Below are 26120 nucleotides of genomic sequence, written 5' to 3'. Positions count from 1 at the left end.
TCATGGTGGTAATTATTATAAACAATGTTAAAGTAAGTCAACTAACGCCTTCCAGACCCTTCATTGGCATTTCTGCTTCGTTTTAATAGGAAAAATCAAAGTAATTCGTTCGTTTTATGATCATAATAAAGTATAAATGTGATTAATTACCTGATGAAGAGATATTAAAATTAGTCAGCAACTTGTAAACTTGAACTACAGCTGTACAAGAGCTAAACATACGTTACATGCAGTACAGTGTGTTCACATAAGGTCTGAGATGTGTGTGTGTGTGTGTGTGTGTGTTTAAATAAGTTTTAAAAAAATCATAATAGAAAAATAAAGGCATATGACTTGATACATTTTTAATTAAATGTAATCTTTATTTCGCTATTACTATAATAGTAATGTTATAATTGTAATAATATAATACTACTATCTTCTTTGTTTTTTTCTGTAATTATTTTTTTATTCGTTAAATTATTTTTATTTTTATATTTATGTATTGATTAACTTTGTTTATTTCTATAATTGCCACATTTATTTATTTCAACAATTATTTATTAATTATTTTTTTTTTATTAATTATTATAATGCCATTGGTTGAGTTAAAGTAGCTTATGTATATTTCAGCAATATTCAGTCGGGTTATGAGAACATTTTACTGAAAAAACAAAACAAGTGCTTATAACTTGTTAGAAATATTTTTTATTAAATTGTGGAGCGTGTCAGATATGTGAGTATTTTCCATGTTTATGATGATTGTGTGTGTGTGTGTGTGTGTGTTTCTCTGCAGTTCCTCACTGAACTCACGCGTCTGTTCCAGAAGTGTAGGACCAGCGGCAGCGTCGTCATCACACTGAAGAAGTGTACGTCACACACATCTCACACACACTGCTGTTCTGCATACTCTAGTGGAGTGTTTTAGCGTTTTAAATTAAAATAATTCAAATTGAAAATTATAATGAAACTTAAAAATAATCTAAAATTATGATAAAAATGAAAATGAAACCTGAATATAAAAAAAGTTTTTCCATGTAATATTTGTGTTGTATTTTTATTTCGACTAAAACCATTTTTGTTAAGACTTTCGTTCATCTTCAACACAAATTAAGATATTTTTGAGTAAATCTGAGAGCTGTCTCACTCCTCCATAGGCTTCTAGGTAATCGAGATCTGCCATCCCAGAAAAGTTAGTAAAGACATCGTTAAAATAGTCCAAGTGACTACAGCGGCTCAACCTTAAGTTCATCAAGCGACGAGAATACTTTTAGTGCGCAAAAATAATGACTTTATTCAACTCTTCATTTTCCTCTGTGTTTCTCTGAGTGAGTTCACGTAGTGTAACAGCGCAGCGTTTCTGGGTTGTACGTCAGAACGGAGGCTCACTATTGGCCAGCATCACACACATGACCAGCGTCGGCCAATAGTGAGCCTCCGTTCTGACGTATCGATTAGCTAGAAGCCTATGGAGGAGTGAGACAGCTCTCAGATTTACTCAAAAATATCTTAATTTGTGTTGAAGATGAACGAAAGTCTGACGGGGAACAACATGAGGGAGAGTAATTACTGACAGAGTTTTCATTTTTGGGGTGAACTAACCCTTTAAGTCCTGTTGTGTGTGTGTGTGTGTGTGCAGATGATGGGCGAACGAAGCCGGTCCCCAGGAAAGGCCATCCAGAGACGTTTGAACCGGCAGATAACAAATGTCTCATCAGAGCTTCAGAGGGCAAGAAGAAAATCAGCACAGTGGTGAGAAGATGATTGCATCACTTAGAAATGTGTGTGTGTGAGAGACAGACAGAGACAGAGAGAGAGAGAGTGTGTGTGTGTGTGTGTGTGTGAGAGAGAGACAGAGAGAGTGTGTGTTCTCAGATGCAGAAATTTCCAAGAATTTTGTTAACACAATTATTCCCTGAACTCAGTCCATACGGAGGCCCAAACCTGCAGAAGAAATTTGATAGAAAAATAAAGGCATATATGACTCGACAAAACAAACACAATTAATTTAAATCAATTTAGTCCTGAATTCTTTTTTGTTACTTAATTTCACCCATTTTTTTTTTTTTTTGATCATTTATTTGTTCATTTATATGTATTTATTTCCATATTTAAATATTGCCACATGCTCATTTCAACAATTGTTTCTTCATTGTTAGTCTTTATTCTCACAGTCATTGGTTGAGTCGGACTCATACATATTTCAGTGTATAATACAGCAAAAATGTTATTGTTCTCCCTCATAAAGTGAAGTAGTTTCAGACGCAGATGTTTATTCTCTAACCTCGGTTTTAATGTGTGTTTCAGGTCAGCACCAAAGAAGTCATAAAGTTTCAGATGGTGGGTCGTATTATATTATATTCACATCATTTTTTGGTGCTTGCAACATCTATGTGTTACTTCAGCTCGATATTGACTTGCATTTAAAAACAGTCAGTGATATTTTCCCTCATATCAGACGCCAGATATAATATTTGATATTGTTTCACTAGTGTGATCAGGACACTATAGTTCATTTATCTAAGAGAGTAGACCAGAATAAAGTAAACTGTGACATATTATACCCAAGAATTCCTCATACAGTAAAATTTGGGACCAAAAATGATTGGGACACTTTGAGCTGATCATGTGTGTTGTCTTTAATTGCTAATGCTCTTTTTACACACAGACTGAACACAATGAAGCATTGCTTGGTGATTGGTTGAGCTAAACTGGTATTATCTAATTGTGTAGTTAAATTTAACAGCTGACAGATATTCAACATAATTCATGTGTGAGACAGTCTAATGCCTGGTTCAGATTACAGGATCTTAGCCCGATTTTGGCACGATCCGTCTGACGTAGGGTGTCGTGGGGATTCGTAAACGACAACGGGCGTCGGGACGCAAGATTCGATCGTTTCATCTCGTATAGTGGGCGACAACCTACAAGTCTGCGATGCTTCACGACATCACGATAAAAAGACTAGCATGTTTAATTTTTTCCCCGGTCCTCCACGACGGGTTCTGTCAAGAGTGTGTGTGTGTGTGTGTGCGCGCGAGTGAGTGAGAGTGTGTGCACGAGTGAGTGTGTCTGTGTGAGTGAGAGAGTGTGTGTGTGAGCCAGGGTTATTATAGTTTTGCATTTTTTTATTATTTCGTTTTGAATTTTTGTTTTCAAATTCAGTTTAGTTTTATTTTTTAAAGTGGGTTTGCTAATTTATTTTTTATTTTTTGAAAATGCTTAGTTTTAGTTTCGTTTTTATTAGTTTTAGTGTTAGTTTTAGTCTTTTTTTTTTGTGTAATTTGGGTTATTTGTCAGGGGCAAAATTCAAAAAGGTCAGAAAAAGTATTGTGTAATAATAACTCAACAAAAACATCATACAATTTTAGAAAAAAATTCACAACCCATTGAAATTCCTTTACCTCTTACAAAATCCACACGCCGTACCAAAAATCTACACATCTTCTATACAGAATTCACACCCTATACAAATACCACAGCTGTACAATTTTCACACCCTATACTAAATTTACCCTATACAGTCAATAGCCTACTCATCTGGATTGAAGCAGCAAACATTCAGTGTAAAAGTAAAAAAAAAAAATGACATAACAGATTTAATATTTGAATCACAGCTTATATAGTGTTTTGACATCAACAACCATAACCAAAAAGTGCATTTTACCTCAAACTTGCGACTAGTTAACTTTCTAAAGAAGGCGCAATCGCTTCTCGGGTCGACATTAACACACTGACAAAATTATATTCAGAATTTAAAATATTTTTATAGCACTTTTTAATGTGTGATTGTGTAAAGGTGTTCACGAGATAGAGATACCAACCTTTCGCGAACTTGTTTTCAACGTCGAACGAACACTCGTTCTCATCGAGACGCGGTGTGCACGGAGGGGAGGGGCTGTGTCTGTGCACGCGCGCATGTGAGAGACGCATGAGTGACAGATAGACGGAGGGAGAGCAGGGAAAGGAAATGCAGCTGAACGAATACGCTGCGTGTTTTAAATAGCGTTAAATGAAAGACCTTAACAAAGACGAAAACTAAGGACATTTACTCTATAATTTTATTTTATTTTAGTTAGTTTTGCCAAACACACATTACAGTTAGTTATCGTTTTTTTTGTAATGCCTCGTATTTATTTTTATTTCAGTTAACGACAATGTTTTTTCCCACCTAGTTTTCGTTTTTTCGTTCGTTTTCGTTAACGATTATAACCTTGGTGTGAGCGAGAGTGTGCGCGCGCGACTGACTGATCACAGAGGCTTGAGTGTGTGCGCGTGAGTGAGCGTGCGAGTGAATGTGTGTGAGTGTGAGAGACGGCTCGCGATGAGTAGTCAGAAAGCAACGTGTAGTCTGACATGTTTCTTGTCCACGACATTACACAATTTTGACTCCTAAAAATCTTGTCATCTGACAGTGACTATCGTAACAGACAAAAAAAATCGTGTAATCTGAACCAGTCTAACAGAAGGACGTACAAAACCAGTCAAAAATTGAGTTCTTGTCATATTTTATTACCATTTTCTAAACTATAGCGAATAAACTGTGATAATGTGAGAAATGTTGAAGGAGTCTGAATACATTGGTTTGACTGTATTTCCCATTGTGTTTCTGCAATGAGTGCCCGTAAACCTGACGTGGACTGGTTTGTTTTCCAGGCGTATTCGAACTTGTTGCGAGCGCACATGGACGGCCTGAAGAAGAAAGACAAAAAGAGTAAAAGCAAGAAAACTAAAGCCACATAGTGACAGACAGTACTGGAATGAAAGACAGGTGTGCACGATTCATTCAACACTGGCCAGTGCCACTCCGCCTTCCCATCAGCCCCGGCTGACATCATCAGGAAGTGACTTCAGCAGTGACATCATCAGGAAGAACCTGCCAACGTTGGACATCTCCTGCTCCAAACCAAGGAAACCACATCTGACTCGTCTCCGCGTGATTTAATGACCGTTTCAGTTCGTTAGGGTGTTAATCGGATGCAGATCATGTTGCTCTAGAGTACATTAGTTTATATTTCAAGCCATATATATTGTTTTATATGGTGAGTGAGTGAACAAACGTCACGGTCAGTAACTTTCTCCTCGCGCTCCAGTAATAATTTCAGATCTCCACTGTTTATTTTCTTTTTGAAAGCTCATTTATTGAACTTTTTTTTACATAATTGCCACATTTTCTTATTTGAGATGAACGAAACCACCCTGGATTTGCAAATAAATCATTTCTTTTATTGAGTTTGACATCACTAATCATTGGTTCCTTCATCGTGAGGAAACCCCAAAGACTCCAGAATCGTGAGACGTGAACATTATATACTGTAAAAAAAAAAAAAAAATGCAGAATTGAAATAAATACACTATGTACACAAACTAAGCCACATCACGTAAGGTTTCTGAGCGCCGTGACGAGGTCGAACACACACACAGTTTAAATCATGGTGTTCCTCTTGTCTGGTCTCTCTTTGCTGGACGTCAACATGAGGTTGCGTTTGGCTTTCTCTTCTTCCAGATAACCTTCCTTCATGATCCCGGTCACGAACTGGAACAGAGTCTGGAGCGGGAAAACAAATGACTGACTGTAGTTACATAATCCCACTGTAAAGAACAAGTATATAGATTTATTCTGACTCGTTTTAACCGGTTGTGTGCGGTAGTTCATGACTGAAGGAATATTCTTCGCTAAACACATGTGGACCACAAAACCAGTCACACGGGTCAATTTTCTTAAATTGAGATGTATACATCATATAACGCTGAATAAATAAGCTTTCCATTGATGTATGGTTTGTTAGGATAGGACAATATTTGGCCGAGATACAACTATTGAAAATCTGGAATCTGAGGGAGCAAAGAAAACGAAACATTGAGAAAATCTCCTTTAAAGTTGTTCATTTATGTTGGCGATTGTGCAGCATACTCACAGAAATATATGTTTTATATATTTACGGTAGGAAATTTACTAAATATCTTCATGGAACATGATCTTCACTGAATATCCTCATGATTTTTGGTATAAAAGCAAAATCTATAATTTTGAGCCATACAATGTATTGTTGGATATTGCCACAGATAAACCCGTGCGACTCGAGACTGGTGACGTGATCCAGGGTCACAATTATCATGAACAATTTACCATAAGAAATAAGTTTCAAATGGAAAAAAGGATGGAGATCATTATTTATGACGTGAGTTTAGTGTCTTTTGGACCTGGAAAGTCCTTTAGCACTCTGTCATTTTTGACTGAATTTTTTTAGTTTTTAGCATTTTTTTTTTCATACGGAATGGTATGAAACTTGGTAAAGGTTTTGGCACTTGCTATGTGAACACGGAAAATCATGGAAAAAAATAGACACACTTGTGCTCCTCGCGGTCAAACATGAGATGAACTTCCTCTAGTGGAAGCGTTTGGTACTGCAGCCGAACACACTCTCACTGAAAGCTAGTTTTTTGAGACGTCAAAATCAAATTTGGAACTCAACTTTAGATTTATGGCTTTTCTTTTTTTGTTTTCGAGTAAAACATGTTTTTGGAAATATATATTTCAATTGAAAATAGTATTTTTGAGCATTTTTTCAAAAATTCTGTAATTTTTCACTTTTTTACACTTCAATAATCTGCCAAGTGTCGTCTTTGAAAAGAGATCAAACTTCAGTCTGTCGCTCTAAAGCATTCAAGGTTTACCACAGTTTAAGCTGAAAATTAAATGTTCAGGTCTATGCTCTAAAAGTGAATTAATGAATAAATATTTACTCATAAATACAGAGTAAATGTAATTTAGTACCATAAAATCCCCTAAAAATAAAAAATATTAAAAAAACTTTATCAAACTAAAATATAGTACATTCATTTAATTGAGATAAAAAAAAATTTTGGTAATTTTTGAGCGACACGCGAAGAGTCTACAAATCCAATAATTTTTTGTAGCACTACTGTAGGCACTCAGAAGGTATTCAACATACACTTCATTTGTTATTAGAGATTACAAAGGCCTTTTTAACTCTTTTTCCATCATTTCTGACAACTCTTCCCCGCCATAGACGGAATTTTCCGGCTCTCTGTGTTTTCACTGTTATACGGTAGGGGGCGCTGTTACACATTTGTCATCACTTGAATGTGGGTACGTTTCACAAAAAAAGAATGCATGAATCTAAAATCAAATTTTGTTGTTTAAAAGCAGAGGCTCTGTTCTTTCTTTTGATGTATGTTCATATATTCATACAACAAAATATTAAAATTTAGTTAAAATTATCAAAAATGTTGGAAGGCAACTTAAAAAAAAAAAAAACGCTGGAGGGGAAAGACTTAATAAATCACTGTTAGATAAGTAACCTTTGTTGTTTCTAATACTAAGCATTTCAAGAAAACACAAACTAAATGTCATTATATAAACAATTCTCATCAACTACATTGAGAAAATGATTGCAAAGCACTTGCTATCTTTTAAAAAGGGTTAATAGATGGAAAAATATATTAAGATTTACCAGTGCAAAGTTTTGAATTTGTTGTATTAGACCAGGAAACCTTGTGAGTAGACCAATAACCAATCAGACAACAGAAATGTCAATTTATCCTTAGGAAAATATTTGAACACCTATGAGTGTTCCCCCAGACAGCACCAGTGTCGGCCCAGATGTGGATTCAGAACCGCCGGATGTGGGCCGGCACCGCTGATGTCTGGGTCAGCGCTTGTGTTGAGCTGTGGGAGGGTTTCTCTAAAGGAGCCAGAGATGAATAAACTGGTTCACCTTCCAGGCCTGCTCCAGTTCTGCCGTCCATCGCTCCTTCAGGATCGGCTGAACGGCACAGATGAACTCGGCTCCCACGTACTGAAACACACACACACACACACACACACACACACACACACGGTCAGTACTGCTGACTACAAACATGAACATGAGACATGAACATGTTGGATGACGTGGGGGAAAGTAAATTATCAGGAATTTTTTATTCTAAAATGAACTAATCCTTTAAGGAATTGATTTATATTCATGTAGAATTTATCATCATGTCTGTTTCTGCGCCTCTAGTGGCAACGGGTGGAATTACAACAATCATCAGCGCATCAGTTCTTCCTTATGGACAAACATTTGCTTTGCTCCTTTTGTGCACTTTGCATCAAATGTATTTTTCATATAATTCTTCTAGTAAAATTCATCATAATAATATAAGTATAATAATTATGACTCAGTATGTCAATTTTTACTTTTTGTCATAATTTTTACTTTTGTCAAAAAAAATTTTTCATAATTTTTACATTTTGTAATTTTTACTTTTGTCAATTATGATTTAAAAAATATTTTACTTTGTCATAATTATGTTTCTGTCATAATAATTATGACTCAATACTATGTCATAATTTTGACTTGTCAATTGTCTCAGTATGTAAATTTTTACTTTTGTCATAATTTATACTTTGTCACAATTTTGACTCATTTTTTTATTTTTTTACTTCTGTCATAATTTTAACTGTAATTTTTTTTTTTTTTACTTTTGGCATAATTATGTTTTTGTCATAATTATGACTCAGTAGTATGTCAATTTTGACGTCATAATTATGACTCAGTGAGTCATAATTCTGTCATATTTACTATGACAAGAGTAAAAATTGACATACTATGTCATCATTTCGACTTACGTCAATTAAGACTTACCAAAGCATGACATATTTCATATAATTCATCTGATCATGGACCAAAAAGATTTAGTAAATAATCTTCACATAAATGCACAGAATGCTCCAAAAATGACAAATAAATGCTACTACAAATCACTGAACTACTGTTGTATACAAAAAATAATACATTTTATTCGCAGAAGATCCATGATGATAATTTTACATTTACATAAAATATGCATGTGTGGAAAAAAAGCATACAAACTGCACAGATTTGGTAAGATAAATTTGATAATGGATCTTCCAACAAAAAAAACAAAAAAAATAATTATTATAAATAATCTACACACAAGTTCACAGTGATCCCCAGCTGTCAATTTTTTAAATTCAAAATGGACTGTAATTGTTTGTATAGAAACATCTTTTTTTAAAGACACAGAGCACACACCGCACAGAAAAGCAAAGCGAACGTCTGTTATGATCCATGCCATGTTTTGATGAGAGAATTTAATTGTATTGTATTTCCACTCCAGTCGAGTGAAAGACGTGAGGATGAAAGCGCTGAAGTGTGTTCGAGAGGATTGTTACGGTCACAGAACTAGCGTGTGTTCGAGAGGAGTGTTACCCCGTAATACTTGGGTGGAGCGTTGTAGCGATAGTGGCTCTTTCCCAGTTCCAGCGCCAGAGTCTGCAACCGCTCCAGCTGATCGAGTCTCGCGACACTCTTCTCGATGAACGACATCACACTGCAGAACACACAAGTCAACTCAACTTTATTCATATAACACCTTTTTACAATGCAGACTGTTTCGACACAGCATTCAGAGAAAACAGGAAAATAATGCAGCAAAGTTTGTTTCTGCTGTTCAGAAGATTGAGAAGAACAGCGTCATAGGCCAGCTTAAAGCGTAACTCTCGCCAAAATGCAACCTAGGCTCTTTTTGTGAATCTACCCGAGGCAAACTTTTGTTTAAAAGCATAATTAGGATGGAAACGCCACTTTTAAGTTTGACCGTATTTACGTTTTCGGTTAAATTGCCTTTTGAATGGGAGTGCTTGGGGCACGACTATGATAGCGTCAAAAATCGCTATTTTTAAAACACTAAGAAGGCTCGACACAACATGAAACTTTGCTGAAGTCTCACCAGGGGCTCTACACATGAATTTTGTCATAATTGTGTGAAAGTATTGACATACTGAGTGAAAAAAAATGTTCAAAAAAAGTTGAAATTATGACATACTAAGTCATTATGACAAAAATAAATATGTCAAAATTATGCATTTTTTATTTATAATTTTGACTTTTTGTCATAATTTTGACTTTTGTGACAAGTCAAAATTATGAGACCGTATAATGATTATGAAAATTATTATAAAAAGTAAAAGTTCTGACAGTCAAATTTGTCAGAATTATGAAATTGAAAGTCAATTTTTATGACAAAGTTGAAATTTTTGACAAAAGTAAAAATGTACAAAAGTAAAAAATTATGCCAAAAAAATTATTGACAAAAGTAAAAATTATGACGTCAAAATTATGACATACTGAGTCATTATCATAAGTCATAATTATTATGACAAAAATAAAAATTATGACATAAGTTTATATTATGACATACTGAGTCATAATTATAAGTCGTAATTATTATGACAAAAGTAAAAAAATTATGACAAAAATAATTATGACAAAAGTGAAATGGCAAAAAGTAAAAATTATGACAAAAAAATTATTGACAAAAGTAAAAATGATGACATGTCTAAATTATGACATACTGAGTCATAATTATAAGTCGTAATTATGACAAAAATAAAAATTATGACAAAAATAATTGACAAAAGTAAAAATTATGACAAGTTTATATTATGACATACTGAGTCATAATTATAAGTCGTAATTATTATGACAAAAGTAAAAAAAAAATGACAAAAATAATTATGACAAAAGTGAAATGGCAAAAAGTAAAAATTATGACAAAAGTAAAAATTTACATAGTCATAATTATGATGTCAAATTTATGACATACTGAGTCATAATTATTATGAAAAAAACATAATTATGACAAAAATAAGAAGACAGCAACATAGTTTTGCTCCAGCATTGACTACAGTGTTTGTGTACACAGAGTTTACTAAAAAGAAAGGTTTTGTACGACTCACTTTATCAGTCAGTGTTTCCGGCCGCCGCCATTTTGTCAGTCAAAAATAGTCGATCTGTATCACTGAATCATTTCATTATTATATGAGGATCCTTTTTCAAATACAAGGTCAATATTGATTTTCACTAACGACAAAACAACAAATTATCCGTGAATTTATATGGAACTAAGCTTTAGGAGCTTTCCATCTTTACTCTCCTCATGTTACGTTGCATTCGGAGATGGACTACTTTTGACTGACAAAATGGCGGCGGCTGGAAACACTAATTGATAAAGTGAGTCGTTCAAAATCTTTCTTTTTAGTAAACTCTGTGTACACAAACAGTGTTCTCAATGCTGGAGTTCATGTGTAGAGCCCCTGGTGAGACTTCAGCACACTTACATGTTGTGTCGAGCCTTCTTAGTGTTTTAAAAATAGCGATTTTAATTTTGACTTTTTGACATTTTTGACTCAGTATGTCAATTTTTTTACTTAGTCACAATTATGACTCATAATTATGACTCAGTATGTTATCATTTTGAATTTGTGTTATAATTCCGAATTTTTATATAAATTTTGACTGTCAATTATGACTTTATGCCATAATTTGGACCTTTATGTCATAAATTTTACTTTTTATGTTTTTTCATAATAATTATGACTTTTCATAATCATTATGTGGTCTCAGTATGTCATAATTTTGACTTGTCATAAAAAGTCAATTATGACAACAGTAAAAATTATGACATGTCAAAATTATAACAAAAGTAAAAAAAAAAAAAAAAAAGTGTTTTTCATAATTTTGACTTATAATTATTTTTTGTCATAATGACTTAGTATGTCATAATTTCAACTTTGTATGTCATGATAATTTAGACTTTTTGTTATAATTATGAATTTTTATATAAATTTTGACTGTCAATTATGACTTTTTGCCATAATCTGGACCTTTATGTCATAAATTTGACTTTTTATGTTTTTTCATAATAAGTATGACTTTTCATAATCATTATGCGGTCTCAGTATGTCATAATTTTGACTTGTCATAAAAAGTAAATTATGACAACAGTAAAAATTATGACATAAGTCAAAATTATAACAAAAGTCAAAAAAATCTAAAAAAGTGTTTTTCATAATTTTGACATAATTATTTTTTGTCATAATGACTTAGTATGTCATAATTTCAACTTTGTATGTCATAATAATTTTGACTTTTTGTTATAATTCTGAATTTTTATATACATTTTTACTGTCAATTATCACTTTTTGTCATAATTTGGACCTTTATGTCAATTTCAACAAAGCATGAATATTTTATCTTTCTTATGTGTTGAAAACGTTCTCCCGTACGGCAGAGGCTTTACCAGTGTAAAGTGTTTCCCTAAACGGACTTCAGTGGTAAACGTGTGCCATGGTAAAGTTGAATGTGACTCTCAGATTGACAGCTGTCACTCAAACACTCAGTTCAGACAGCTCAGGCCTAATCTGATCGCACGTTCTGTTTTCATGCTGTGAAGAGCGATCGGCCCGCGGCCTCATTACACACACACACACACACACACACACACACCGCCCCGCAGGGTCACAGCGGCTGATGTTTCTCTCAACAGCCTCTCGGCCTTCACAGCAACACCACATTCAATCAGTAATTGGTGTTCGGGGGATTTGAGAGCAAACGCAGTGAATTAGTGTGTGTGTGTAGATCAGTGTGTGTGTAGAGCTGTCAGATAATAATAGTAATCTTCATGTAGTGCCTCTTATCATCTCTAACACTGGAAACATGCTTTATTCTAGATTCTGCACATCTCATATTAATAAATGCACCATTGTTTAGTTGCATGATTATAAACGGCTACAGTTGGACTAGTGGATGATCAGATTATGATCATTCATGCATCAGATTTATCACATTTCTGATGTTTTATCAGCCACTTGAGGCTGAACAATGAGATTTGTCCATGAAACACAAATAATTGTAGCATTGCATTTAATGTGTCCATTTGCAAAATTCAATCATTCCTGTGGTATTTTGTGTTAATGGATTTGTATTGTTTATCTGGTATTTTGTGCATGCTTTGATTTCATTGGGTCATAGTGACAATAACATCTAGATGCATTCCTTGTGTGTGATATAAACATGTGCATCTGTGTGTCACATGATGCCTGTCAATCAAAGGTCATTGAAAGTGTCACATCTCTCGCTATACTAAAGCACTACTTGTGTCGCTGTGAGATCCAACATCCCGGTGTGCAAATCAAACAAAAGCTCTTTATATCCCTGTCATGATCTGAACTGTAACGACTCATTATTATTTCTGCTCTCTAACGAACACGACACATGCATCGCCCTTCTAATGCCTTTATACGTGTATTTATAAAAGCCTGAAGTGATTTCATGAAGCTGTCAGAGAACATTAGCAGTACAGCTGAAGACACTCACACCAAAGCACTCACTAGAACTTATTAATACTAGAAATTATTATTAAATAAAAAATTAACTTTTACTCCTTTTGGGCATTTCACTGCATTTAGGCTACTAGTTTTTGCATTGTATAATACTATGAATATTGTTTGCTTAACAACAAATTGCTTTTGATATTCCACATTTATAAGGTGCTTTGCATTAAATTGTCTATTAAATCAATTTAAATCAATTAAATTATAAATTATTTTTTTTTCCGTAATTTGTATTTTGTATCATGAATCATTACTATTGTATGGAATCTTGTTTCTGCCACAGAATAAAAAATAAAAAAGGTAATTGTTACTTTATCTCACATTTGCGTGTTTATAAAGTCAGAATTGCGAGATGTAAACTCGTAATCATGAGATAAAAAGTTATCTTTTAAAATGTTTTACTCTGTGGCAGAAACAAGCTTCTATACTGTTGGTCCCCCTTTACATCTGTCTGGGGGTTTTGCAAATATTGAACAAATGAAAAGTAAACACTAATAACTTATAAGTTGATGAAACCACCTGGACAGCAACATAGAGTCGGCCCAGATCTGGCCCACATCTGGTACGCGTGAAATCCACATGACCCGGATGTGGCCCGGATCTGGGCCAACACTATGTTGCTGTCTTCTTAATTTTGTCAATTTTTTTTTTCATAATTATGACTCAGTATGTAAATTTTTACTTTTTGCCATTTAACTTTTGTCATAATTATTTTTGTCATAATTTTTTACTTTTGTAATAATAATTACGACTTATAATTATGACTTAGTATGTCATAATTTAAACTTATGTCAACATTTTTACTTTTGTCAATTATTTTTGTCATAATTTAAATTTTTGTCATAATAATTACGACTTATGACTCAGTATGCCATAATTTAAACGTCATAATTTTTACTTTTGTCAATTTTTTTGTCATAATCTTTTACTTTTGTAAATTTTTACTTTAGTCAAAAAATTTAACTTTGTATGTCATAATAATTGACTTTCAATTTCATAATTTGACTGTCGGAACAAATTTGACTGTCAGAACTTTTACTTTTTATAATAATTATGACTTTTCATAATCATTATGTGGTCTCAGTATGTCATAATTTTGACTGGTCACAAAAGTCAAAATTCTAAATAAAAAATTCATAATTTTGACTTATTATTTTTGTCATAATGACTGTCATAATTCCAAATTTGTCATTATTATGATAAAACTTTTTTTTTTTGACTCAGTATGTCAATATTTACTTTCACACAATTATGAGTGTTTCATCATTTAAAAAATACTGCATTTTTCCATTTACTGAAAAGTTGCAGTTTTGGTCATCCACGGTTATAAATAACTAAACAGGAGTTGTTCTAGTGCTTTGGTTTGAGTGTCTTCAGCTGTACTGATAACTATCTCTGACAGGTTGATGAAACCAATCCAGGCTCTTGTAACTATATAAATATATGTATAAAGGCATTAGAAGAGAAAAGCATGTCTCGTGTTCATTAGAGAGCAGAAATAATGACCTGATTTAAAGAGCTTTTGTTTGATTTGCACATCAGGATGTTGCTCTTCATCACTCTTCAATAAATGCACTCAAACTCACATTATGCTCATCTCCTCTAGTTCACTTCCTAATCTAGTTGTCTAATAAACCTGGCACTGTATATTGCACTTGTTGTTGGCTCTTTGATGAATTGCCTTTTGTTCCTCGCGGTTTGGATAAAAGCGTCTGCCAAATGCATAAATGTAAATGTAATGCACTATATTTTGGAAGGATTCTGCCCTTTTAATCCGCTGATACCCCTAGTCATCATATGACGGTCACACACACACTGTGTGTAAGCAGATGCAGGGCACTGGGGTGTGAAGTGTGTGTACTGACCGCAGGCCGTGTGCTCGAAGCTCCCTGCTGGTGCGTAACCTCTCCAGATCCTCCACGTCTCGAAAGAGGAAGAAGACGTCTTTACACTCCGGATGGGTCTCGAACAACCTGTCACAGACACCACAGACATTCAGCTCTTCAACCACAAACTCACATTCAAGCAGTTTCCTGAGAGGAAGACCTTTAAAATACTTCCCATCGTCTCAGAGTCTTATCATATAACCAGAATCCTTCATAACCTGCTAAACCGACTCGACTCGCTGCTGGTTTGTGTGAATGCTTTGGGCATTTTAATGCTGGTTTTAACTAAACTGGTCTACGCCGTTTCTTCAGGAGGGAATATATTTGTTTGGTTTTCTTCACTCTGGTTCTTTAGGCATCACATCTATGGAAACTGCATTGCATAAAATCAGAGATGAATTAGAGAAACAAGCTTCTATACTGTCGGTCCCCCTTTACATCTGTCTGGGGGTTTTGCAAATATTGAACAAAAGAAAAGTAAACACTAATAACTTATAAGTTGATGAAACGACCTGCACACGTGAAATCCACATGACCCGGATCTGGGCCAAAACTATGTTGCTGTCTTCTTATTTTTGTTATAATTATGTTTTTTTCATAATAATTATGACAAATATAAATAAATATTACTTTTCATAATTATGACTCACTATGTAATTTTTTTACTTTTGTCATAATTTTTACTTTTTGCCATTTCACTTTTGTCATAATTATTTTTGTCATAATGTTTTTACTTTTGTCATAATAATTATGACTTATAATTATGACTCAGTATGCAATAATTTAAACATGTCATAATTTTTACTTTTGTCAATTATTTTTGTCATAATTTTTATTTTTGTCATAATAATTATGACTTATAATGACTCAGTATGTCATAATTTAGACATAGCACAGATATGAACAATTTCGCATATTATAATATGAAAAATTATATAAAAAATTCACAGACAACATATGTTCACATTCATGGCACAATTCAAACGGGACCAGAAAATAATTATTTTCTCCCATTCACTTGCATTGACGATTTTTCAACCTAGAGGTCCAGTTGGGGTTTTACGGATGGGCGGGACTTACCAGCTCTATATCGATATCAGGCTTTTTTTTACTCCTTAATAATGGTATTGGCCCCCAAAAATCCATATTGGTCGGGCTCTAATAAAATGTTCTTTACAGTAGCTTCTTCAGATTGTTAAGATGTTCTTCACAAAGAAAAAAAAAGGTTATTTTAAGAGCTGAACACTGAAAGATCCAAAACTGGTCCTTCTATAGCATTACTGTGGAAACCTTTCATTTGTAACATTTATTTTTAAAGTCCCCCTGTGGTGAAAATCCATATTTTAATGTTGTTTATCTGTACATTGCTGAGTATTTCCTCCTTAAAACTGCAGTGAACCAAAGACAGTCTCAAAAACACGCTTTGAAATCGCTGGTGTTTCTGATGTCACAAACTACCTTGTAACCAATCAGATCAACGTGTGATCGTCAACCAGTGGATCTCTGAGCGAGTGAGTGGAGGCGGGGCTCATTTGCATATTCATAGAACCGCGTATACTAAATGAGACAAGGGTGTCGAGTTACATTCAAGATATTTTAAGGCATGAAGAATTTTATTTTGAAGGATTTTTTTTTTTAAATATGTCATTTTGGTGATCAAAAATGAGGGATGAGGGCAAGACTAAGTTATTGATTAAGTGTTTTTAAGGGTTACAAGTGTTGCATGTGTGATCATGTGCAATGGCAGATACTACAGAAGACAGAGGAAATGCGACAAGAAATAATACAGACATACTGTGTGAACATCATCTACTCACGTTAAAGACATGCACAAGCAGCAAATGAGAGTAAAAATTGGTGTTTTGTATATGAAAGTGTGTCAATCACCAGTTGGACGGTAACCTTTTTATGAATCCTAAAAATCCAATGTTGCGAGAACATGAATGTGAACGACGCTCGGGTCAGTTGACGGGCCTGCGCTTCTTCATCACAAGAGTTTAAGCCTTGAAAGACGAGCGGAGGGGAACTGAGAAGTGAAGGTTTCTGTGTGCAAACATCCGAAGCAAGCACACAGATACTACACAAACACTAAACTGAGCTCTCTTTCACCTCTTCTTACGTTTCAATGGACAAATTCACACTATAGTATGTAAAAAATAACGAGTATCCTAGTAAACAGTTGGTTATGTCTTGACTTGGAGGCTTATAGGCTTGGAGCATATAGAACAGCACTTTACTGGTTATATAAATATGTATGTGTATTTTGTATTTTGTATTAGATGCCCTGTCTGAAAACTGTGGTATCTCGTATCTCGTATAATATGTTTGTTGAATTTTATGGCGTCTTGTAACTACGTTTGTATTATATTTAGTGTTTAGTTTTGTTATTTGATACTGTGATGACCTGACGGGGGACTACAGATGTAAAGTAGCCCTATGGGCTAACTCTGGCATATTTACACTGCTGAAAAGCTAAGATGTTCATTAATATGCATTGTCCCTCTTAAATAAACAAATAAATAAAATAAATAAATGTCTTAACCCTTAATCAGTGTTTGGGGTCCCAGGGGACTCCACTGGACTTTTCCTTCATTTTTTAAAAGTGTTACCTTCATCTCAGGGGCATGAAACTTTAGATAATCTATCTAAACATGCACAAAAAAAACTGGGCTTGATTTGGTTGTTCTAAAGGTGTGTAAAAAATTTTTTACCGTTTAAGGTGTTTGGGGTCAAAATGACCCCACATTGAAAATGAATGGGAAAATGAAAAAAACAACAACTTTTTTTCATTATGTTTGTCAAAAAAAAAAAAAGTAAATCCATCATAAATCTGAAAATTTCTACATATAAACCAAGGTCTGGTCCTGGAGCATAAATAAAAAGTGGAACGAACTTTCCATCTCATACACACACACAGAGAGAGAGAAAGAGAGGGAAAAGCAGATCATTCAAAATATATCAGACAACAACAACAAATTCTAACTTTGACAAAAATACAGATTTTTTATGTATTTCAGAATGTTTAAATATATATTCACAAAATATATATCATAAAGTTAATAAAATGAAATGAGTCCCTATATGGACCTCTATTAGAAATATGTGGTCATTGCACTTTCTTTCTTTAATTATAATTTCTCAAGTTTTTCCACAAACCAGCAGATGTCAGTATTCTATCCCTAACACATAGAGCAATGTCCAAAAACAATTTAGATTTAATTAAGATCGTCATTTAAGTGATTTTTTCTTAAAAAAATTTTTTTTTCATGAGACAGTTTATGGCAATTGTGCAGTAAATAGGTAAAAAACTTACAAATTTCCACAAAAACACAGCATAAATGTATAGTTGAGAAGTAATTAAAAAAAATGATATATAGTTTTCCATATAAAAAAATGTATATTTCCTTATGCAATCGCTCTTTAAAAGTTTGGGGTCTATTTGAACACTGATTAAGGGTTAGGTGAACATAAACAGTTGAGAAAGTAAACGCATGTGTATCAGTATCAGTATATTAGATCAGTGCATTCGCTCTTAAAGGGACAGCAGCCTAATATTCCTGCAGCTGTCTGTGTTTAAAATGCTAATCAAACAACAAAAGAGAGAGAAAATAAAAAATCACTCACAGCTCTTGACTGAATAACGTTTGTAAGTTTAATAAGGATTAATCTACATTTATACAGTGAAGACTATCCAGTGTTATTTCACATTTGATTACTTTATTAAATTTAAACCTGAAAAGCACTGTTTATTTCATTTGTATCTTTGTTCTACTGTATTTATTTGTGCTTTTGCTTGTAATTTCAATATTTGTCAGGGATGCACAATATATCTGCCACCATATCGTTATCGATAAGAAAATGTTGCCGATATATTAAAGCCGATAATGTATTATTTCCTTCATCTGAGACACTTCAGATGTGCACTGTTCAACATGACGGTTTTGAATTGCTTGAAAAATTATTGAAATTGAAAAGGAAAATATCAAGTCTTTCATATCGGAAACTTAAAATTATAATAAGAACATTATAATTGTGTGTTTTGGGGACATGAATTTTAATGATGAGACTTGTGTTTTTTGTAATCAGGCTCTCAAAAATTATATAAAAATTTGGATTTATCAGCCAATATATCGGTTATCGGATTTCTAATATAAAGAATTATCGGTTATCTGTCAAAAAAAAAAATCTTTTTTTTTACTGACTGTTTCCTTGTCTTTAATAATGTTTATACACTCACCTAAAGGATTATTAGGAACACCATACTAATACTGTGTTTGACGCCCTTTCACCTTCAGAACTGCCTTAATTCTACGTGGCATTGATTCAACAAGGTGCTGAAAGCATTCTTTAGAAATGTTGGCCCATATTGATAGGATAGCATCTTGCAGTTGATGGAGATTTGTGGGATGCACATCCAGGGCACGAAGCTCCCATTCCACCACATCCCAAAGATGCTCTATTGGGTTGAGATCTGGTGACTGTGGGGGCCATTTTAGTACAGTGAACTCATTGTCTTGTTCAAGAAACCAATTTGAAATGATTCGAGCTTTGTGACATGGTGCATTATCCTGCTGGAAGTAGCCATCAGAGGATGGGTACATGGTGATCATAAAGGGATGGACATGGTCAGAAACAATGCTCAGGTAGGCCGTGGCATTTAAACGATGCCCAATTGGCACTAAGGGGCCTAAAGTGTGCCAAGAAAACATCCCCCACACCATTACACCACCACCACCAGCCTGCACAGTGGTAACAAGGCATGATGGATCCATGTTCTCATTCTGTTTACGCCAAATTCTGACTCTACCATCTGAATGTATCAACAGAAATCGAGACTCATCAGACCAGGCAACATTTCTCCAGTCTTCAACTGTCCAATTTTGGTGAGCTCGTGCAAATTGTAGCCTCTTTTTCCTATTTGTAGTGGAGATGAGTGGTACCCGGTGGGGTCTTCTGCTGTTGTAGCCCATCCGCCTCAAGGTTGTGCGTGTTGTGGCTTCACAAATGCTTTGCTGCATACCTCGGTTGTAACGAGTGGTTATTTCAGTCAAAGTTGCTCTTCTATCAGCTTGAATCAGTCGGCCCTTTCTCCTCTGACCTCTAGCATCAACAAGGCATTTTCGCCCACAGGACTGCCGCATACTGGATGTTTTTCCCTTTTCACACCATTCTTTGTAAACCCTAGAAATGGTTGTGTGTGAAAATCCCAGTAACTGAGCAGATTGTGAAATACTCAGACCGGCCCGTCTGGCACCAACAACCATGCCACGCTCAAAATTGCTTAAATCACCTTTCTTTCCCATTCTGACATTCAGTTTGGAGTTCAGGAGATTGTCTTGACCAGGACCACACCCCTAAATGCATTGAAGCAACTGCCATGTGATTGGTTGATTAGATAATTGCATTAATGAGAAATTGAACAGGTGTTCCTAATAATCCTTTAGGTGAGTGTATTTATATTACAGTAGTTAGGCAAGTAGTTTTAGCTGTGGTGTTGAATAGGGAATTGTGATTTTTCTAAAATTAGTTTTCGGCCCTGTTTATGATGATCTGCTGAGACTTCTAGCCGTCTGGCTTGCCTTAATATCTGGAGAGTTTCAGTGAAGGATGTTCCTGATTTTCCAGATGTTCCGGTGTGTGATCAAACCATCCGACTGTTTCAGTCTAATCACTGAAGGCTTTAGTTGTCTAGGAAACTCTCATGCTTTTTACACACACCAGAAAGGTCACGATTTACTTTTAAATGATTTTACCTTAGAAATCACTAGGAAATTTCACAAATAATTACATCGATTTAAACACTTAGAAAGTCGAAACAGTATTTTCTGTATTAACAGACTCCAATAATCTGTTATATTTACAACTTTATTAAAAAAAAACATTTTCCCAGTGCATGTATGATAGAAACTGACTGGAGAACATCAGTGTGAGGCGACGAGAATCTGGACGGATGTTCATGAGGAGTTTATGAGCTGCACATTAAGACACGTTCGTTTGTCAGCAGAGAGAACATTTGCTCAACAGATTCATTTGTGAAACCATTTTTGTACGCGAAAACAGCTGTTATTATGATGATGATGATGATGCATCATAAAGCACTGCAAGTGAAGAGGCATTTTGTCCCATTTAGACATTTGAGAAGGAAAAACGAACGAGTGTTTGAGCACTGAACGTCCTTCATCAGATCAAGAAGTTGCCAGAAATACTGGTTAACCAGTGACTTTTCCTCATTTAGAGTCGTGGAATGTGCATATAGAATTTCTATTAAGATTTATTTTTGTTAGATGGGAAGGCGTTTACATTCATGTATTTGGCAGATGCTTTTATCCCCAAAAAAATTTACACTGCATAAATGCCGTACATTTTTGCTGTGAATTGAACCCATGATCTTGGCGTTGCGAGCGCCGTGTCAGAGCTTCAGGAAGACGCACAGAAAAAGTGCTTTTCCACACTTCTTCTGTTTCAAATGTTTTTAAAAATGTTAAAAAAGAGTTTTAATACTACGCAAACTTGTTTCCACCACAGAATACAGAAATACATTTTTTTTTATTTGCGACCTTTTATATTGCTGATATAAAACTAGACATTAGGCTGTAATACAATTACAATAGGCTACATCACATTTCTATTGAGACAACTTGCCCCGCTAAAGGATTGACGTGTTTAATTAACAGTTTATTTTGTTTGTGTATTAATAGTGGAAATTTTAAACGTTTTTCAAAAGACAATATAAGGACAGACGGACAGACAGAAAGATAGACAGAAAGATAGATAGATAGATAGATAGATAGATAGATAGAAAGATAGAAAGATATATATATATATATATATATATATTGCTGGGTTGTTTCAACCCATGTTTGGGTCAAATCCAACCGTTGGTTTGAATGTTGGTTTGAATTTTGAACCGTTGGTCTAGGTTTTTAAATTTAAATCCAACCGTTGGTTTGAATGTTGGTTTGAATTTTGAACAGTTGGTCTAGGTTTTTAAATTTAAATCCAACCGTTGGTTTGAATTTTGAACAGTTGGTCTAGGTTTTTAAATTTAAATCCCAACGGTTGGTTTTGTCCATATTTGACCCAAACATAGTTGAAATAACCCAGCTTTTTTTATTATGGATGGCTGGATAGCCTGAGAAATTTTCACTGGAGTAAAAAAGTGTGACAACTAGCCCCTCCAGTTTTCATCGGTTTGGACCGCGAGGCATGACGTAGGCTAATATATCAATATGTCGTTAAATGTTATCATTAAGCTGATGTGAAGCATCAACAGGTCTAAAAATATCAGTATCTGTTAATAACATTTAATGTGGAACATAATGATTGTTTTCATGTTGATATTTACAAACTGACATCACGGATTGAAACATGCCTTTATCTATAAAGCTATAAAGCAGAAAAAAAAAAATTATTTACGACCTTTTATTTGCACAATTCAGACTTTATTTCTTGCAGTTCAAGTTCATTCCTAAAACGACGAAATTACCTTTTTTATTTTTTCTTCCACGGTGGAAACAAGCATCAATAAAATGTTTAGAAAGTTTTGTTTGTGGGGGGGGGGGGGGGGGAGTTAGTAAATAGATATTTTTACAATCATACGTTTTCAGAATGTGTGAGAACTATTAATGTTAAAGCATTACTGTTTTTTGTTTAGTTTTTTTTTCATAGTGTGATTTATTTTTTAATTATATTGAATCCAAACAGAATTTGACCATAATTCACGTATTAAGTGTGACTTTTGACATTGACTACATTCATACATTGAGTAAGAACCACCAGCTGATTAAAAGACACTGAGAAGTGAAGAGAAAGGATTTGATGAATCTTCAGCTCTGTCTTTTCATCATCTGTGTGATCTGAAACTCTTCAAGACGGTTTCTCTTTATTTGCAGTCGTATCTTCATAATAACAGCTGTTTCACACACAAAAACTGCAGCGTCCTCAAATGAATGTGTCCCCCTAATGTGTTTGGAAAGATTTATTACGTCTACAGAGTGTTTGTTTGATGGATACATCACTGCTTTTAATACTGATACCGCAAAAATATAACGACTTCAGTCCATAAAAGCCCACAAAATCAATTTCCTGAAAAAAATGCTTTTCCTCTCAGCAAATGTTTGTGTCACGTTGCAGCCTTCAGATTCAAAATCAATACATTAAGCAACAATAACAGAATACAGAGATCATAATAATGAGCACTGCTAATAAAAGTTTAATATAATAATCAATGAAACATCAGACGAGCACTTTCAAGCATCTTCTGGACATTTGGTGTATTTAAGTCACTTTAATGAAGCTTTACTTAGATTAAACTCTTTCTAAAGATGCTCTTATTTAGAGTACATCTATATACATTACGTCTATAATTTAGTATCATTGAAGCACAAAAGAAAGTCACACAGTAACTGATGTTAATGTGGATAAAAGAGGAGCATCAGCTCTCTAGAGACTGTGAAAGTTGCTTCTGAATCATAATTTTAACCTGATTCAGTCGATTCAGGGGTTCTGTTTGCACTTTTCTCAGTATTCTACTTTTGAGTCGCACGGTGACGTTGTACTTTTTCATGATGCCAGAGATGCATTAAAAGCGCAACCAAGAGGAAAAACTCTTTATATTCCTCTATAGTGCACAAAACACTCACACATATGGCATTGGACATTAAAGTCAATGTGAAATGCCATTTTTGTGTTCGTAATGTGACATCCAATTGCAAAAAGGAAATGCAACAAGAGGTGGTACTTGATTTATTTTGTGGTGAATTGATTGGATGGTAAAAACTGGTAGAAAATGTTAATCTGAGAAATAGAAACACTTGAAAACTTGATTTTTTGTGTGTGTGTGTCTGTTGATTTAGTTTACCTCTGTGATTGACTTGCTGTGAGACTTATATTATTTTTATTCTTAAAAGTAAATGTGGCACTTGGGTTCAAAATTGTCATTTTTTAATATTGCTGATATAAATCTAGACATTAGGCTGTAATACAATTACAATAGGCTACATCACATTTCTATTGAGACAACTTGCCCCGCTAAAGGATTGACATGTTAAATTAACAGTTTATTTTGTCTGTGTATTAGGCTAATAGTGGAAATGTTTAAAAGTTTTTCAAAAGACAATAAGGACAGACAGATAGATAGATAGATAGATAGATAGATAGATAGATAGATATTGCTGGGTTAGTTTCAACCCATGTTTGGGTCAAATCCAACCGTTGGTTTGAGTTTTGAACCGTTGGTCTAGGTTTTTAAATTTAAATCCCAACAGTTGGTTTTGTCCATATTTGACCCAAACATAGGTTGAAACAACCCAGCTTCTTCTCTTTTTTTTTTTTTTTTAGATAAGATAGATAGATAGATAGATAGATAGATAGACAGACAGATAGATATATAGATATATAGATAGATAGATAGATAGATAGATAACCTGAGGAATTTTCACTGGAGTAAAAAAGTGTGACAACTAGCCCCTCCAGTTTTCATCGGTTTGGACCGCGAGGCATGACGTAGGCTAATATATCAATATGTCGTTAAATGTTAGGCTATCATTAAGCTGATGTGAAGCATCAACAGGTCTAAAAAATATCAGTATCTGTTAATAACATTTAACGTGGAACATAATGATTTGTTTTCATGTTGATATTTACAAACTGACATCACGGATTGAAACATGCCTTTATCTATAAAGCTGCTTTTGTATTTCGAAAAGCGCTACACAAATAAACGAGAGTTGAATAAAAGCTGCAGTAAATAACCCTCACCTGACAAACATGATAATTCCCACTTTGGCGATGTCCTCCTGAATGACTTTCCAGGACTCCTTGATCAGGTGTATGTGACGCGGCGTGAGACTCGCCGAACCTTCCGCGTCCTCCGTGTTTCTGGTCTCTGGTGTTCTCGGAGTCAATCCGGATCCTGATATCGCGCAGCCCATCCTGATCCCGATCCTGATCCAAACTTCCTCAGCTGTCTGTCAGATAAGCCGCTGGTTATGTTCAGTCAGCTGGTTGGGTTATCCGTGTGTCTCTAGCTGTCTGTGTCGCTCAGCGTCCCCATGTCTGTCTAGAAACAGACCTTCAATAAGAGACTCAGAACCTGAAACCTGCTCACCGGGAGGGGAGGAGTTCATCATCATCATCATCATCATCATCATCATATCATCATCATAACATGAGATCCTCAAACACTTGCTTCAAACATGTAAAATCAGGATAGGCTATTTTAAATGCATTGCAGAATGCCAATGTCACACTTTCAATGTAGGCTAATATTATCACAATATTATAAACAAGTAGCCTACTTCAATGAGCTCATTGTATCTGCATAACTACATTGTTTAAATTAATAAATTTTTAGCTAACTGTGATTTTGAAATACATAACTAGTTACATCAGAACACTCTAAATTGTAATGCAGACTCGTGCACTCTCTGTAAAGCTGCTTTGAAATGTTGTGTATCCTGTGAAAAGCGATATACAAATAAACGTGAATTGATTATGGGTTAATGTTACGCTATTTTAAAGGTTCCTAATTTAGTTTTAGAGGTCTCAAACAAAAGGTCAATCCGGCGGTTTCGTTAAAAACGCTCTCCGTCCACGCTAGCGTTTTCAGGCGTAAAAATAAATAATTCTTTTATCGCGCAATTCTTCTGGCAGAATAATCACATTACGCATCACATGACTAAACTTACGTCATCGTTTTTAAAGGGTAACTAAACCCTAACTAAGAATGGGGCTTTATTAGTGCTGTTCATTGATTCGAGTAACTTTTTTGACATTTGGGTATAAAGTGTTTTAATTCTACAATATATGGTGTAAAAACGTCTGAGTGCTGCCCTCTTCAGGTTGAATGGTGGCTACTGCAGTTGAATTTTCCTATTGGATGTTTGCGGTACTGCGTGACGTAAGCAGGTTCCAGCTCACCACGCCCTTGGTACGAGCTACCACGCATAGTATTGCACAGTTTCATAAAATATTGAAGCTTCCCCAGGCGCCGCCATTGATTAGCAGACCCCCACCTACTGTTAGCATTCCATTGACTCCCATTCATT

General features: G+C 34.6%; 2 protein-coding genes across 2 annotated transcripts in view; one reads left to right on the top strand and one right to left on the bottom strand.

Moving 5' to 3' along the window:
• Window positions 1-5211, top strand: part of srp14 (signal recognition particle 14) — a 5555-nt gene extending 344 nt beyond the window's left edge. Inside the window, exons 2-5 of the mRNA XM_079852595.1 lie at window positions 776-848; window positions 1619-1731; window positions 2287-2319; window positions 4636-5211. Coding sequence (XP_079708721.1) covers window positions 776-848; window positions 1619-1731; window positions 2287-2319; window positions 4636-4722 — 306 coding nt within the window. The 3' untranslated portion in view covers window positions 4723-5211. The remainder of the gene's footprint in view (window positions 1-775; window positions 849-1618; window positions 1732-2286; window positions 2320-4635) is intronic.
• On the bottom strand, window positions 5095-25222 carry xgb (x globin). Its single transcript, XM_079852584.1, has 5 exons — window positions 24832-25222; window positions 15052-15159; window positions 9222-9342; window positions 7722-7802; window positions 5095-5527 (listed from the first exon to the last, which is right to left on the bottom strand). Exons 1-5 carry the CDS (start codon window positions 25002-25004, stop codon window positions 5405-5407), a joined length of 606 nt encoding a protein of 201 aa, XP_079708710.1. The 5' UTR covers window positions 25005-25222; the 3' UTR covers window positions 5095-5404.
• Between the last annotated feature and the right edge of the window lie 898 nt (window positions 25223-26120).

The sequence above is a fragment of the Squalius cephalus genome, assembly GCF_949319135.1.
Source record: "Squalius cephalus genome assembly, chromosome: 20".
In the NCBI taxonomy this organism is placed as follows: Eukaryota; Metazoa; Chordata; class Actinopteri; order Cypriniformes; family Leuciscidae; genus Squalius; species Squalius cephalus.
Note: the sequence above shows the minus strand (reverse complement) of the source record. Positions and strands in the feature narration are given on the sequence as shown.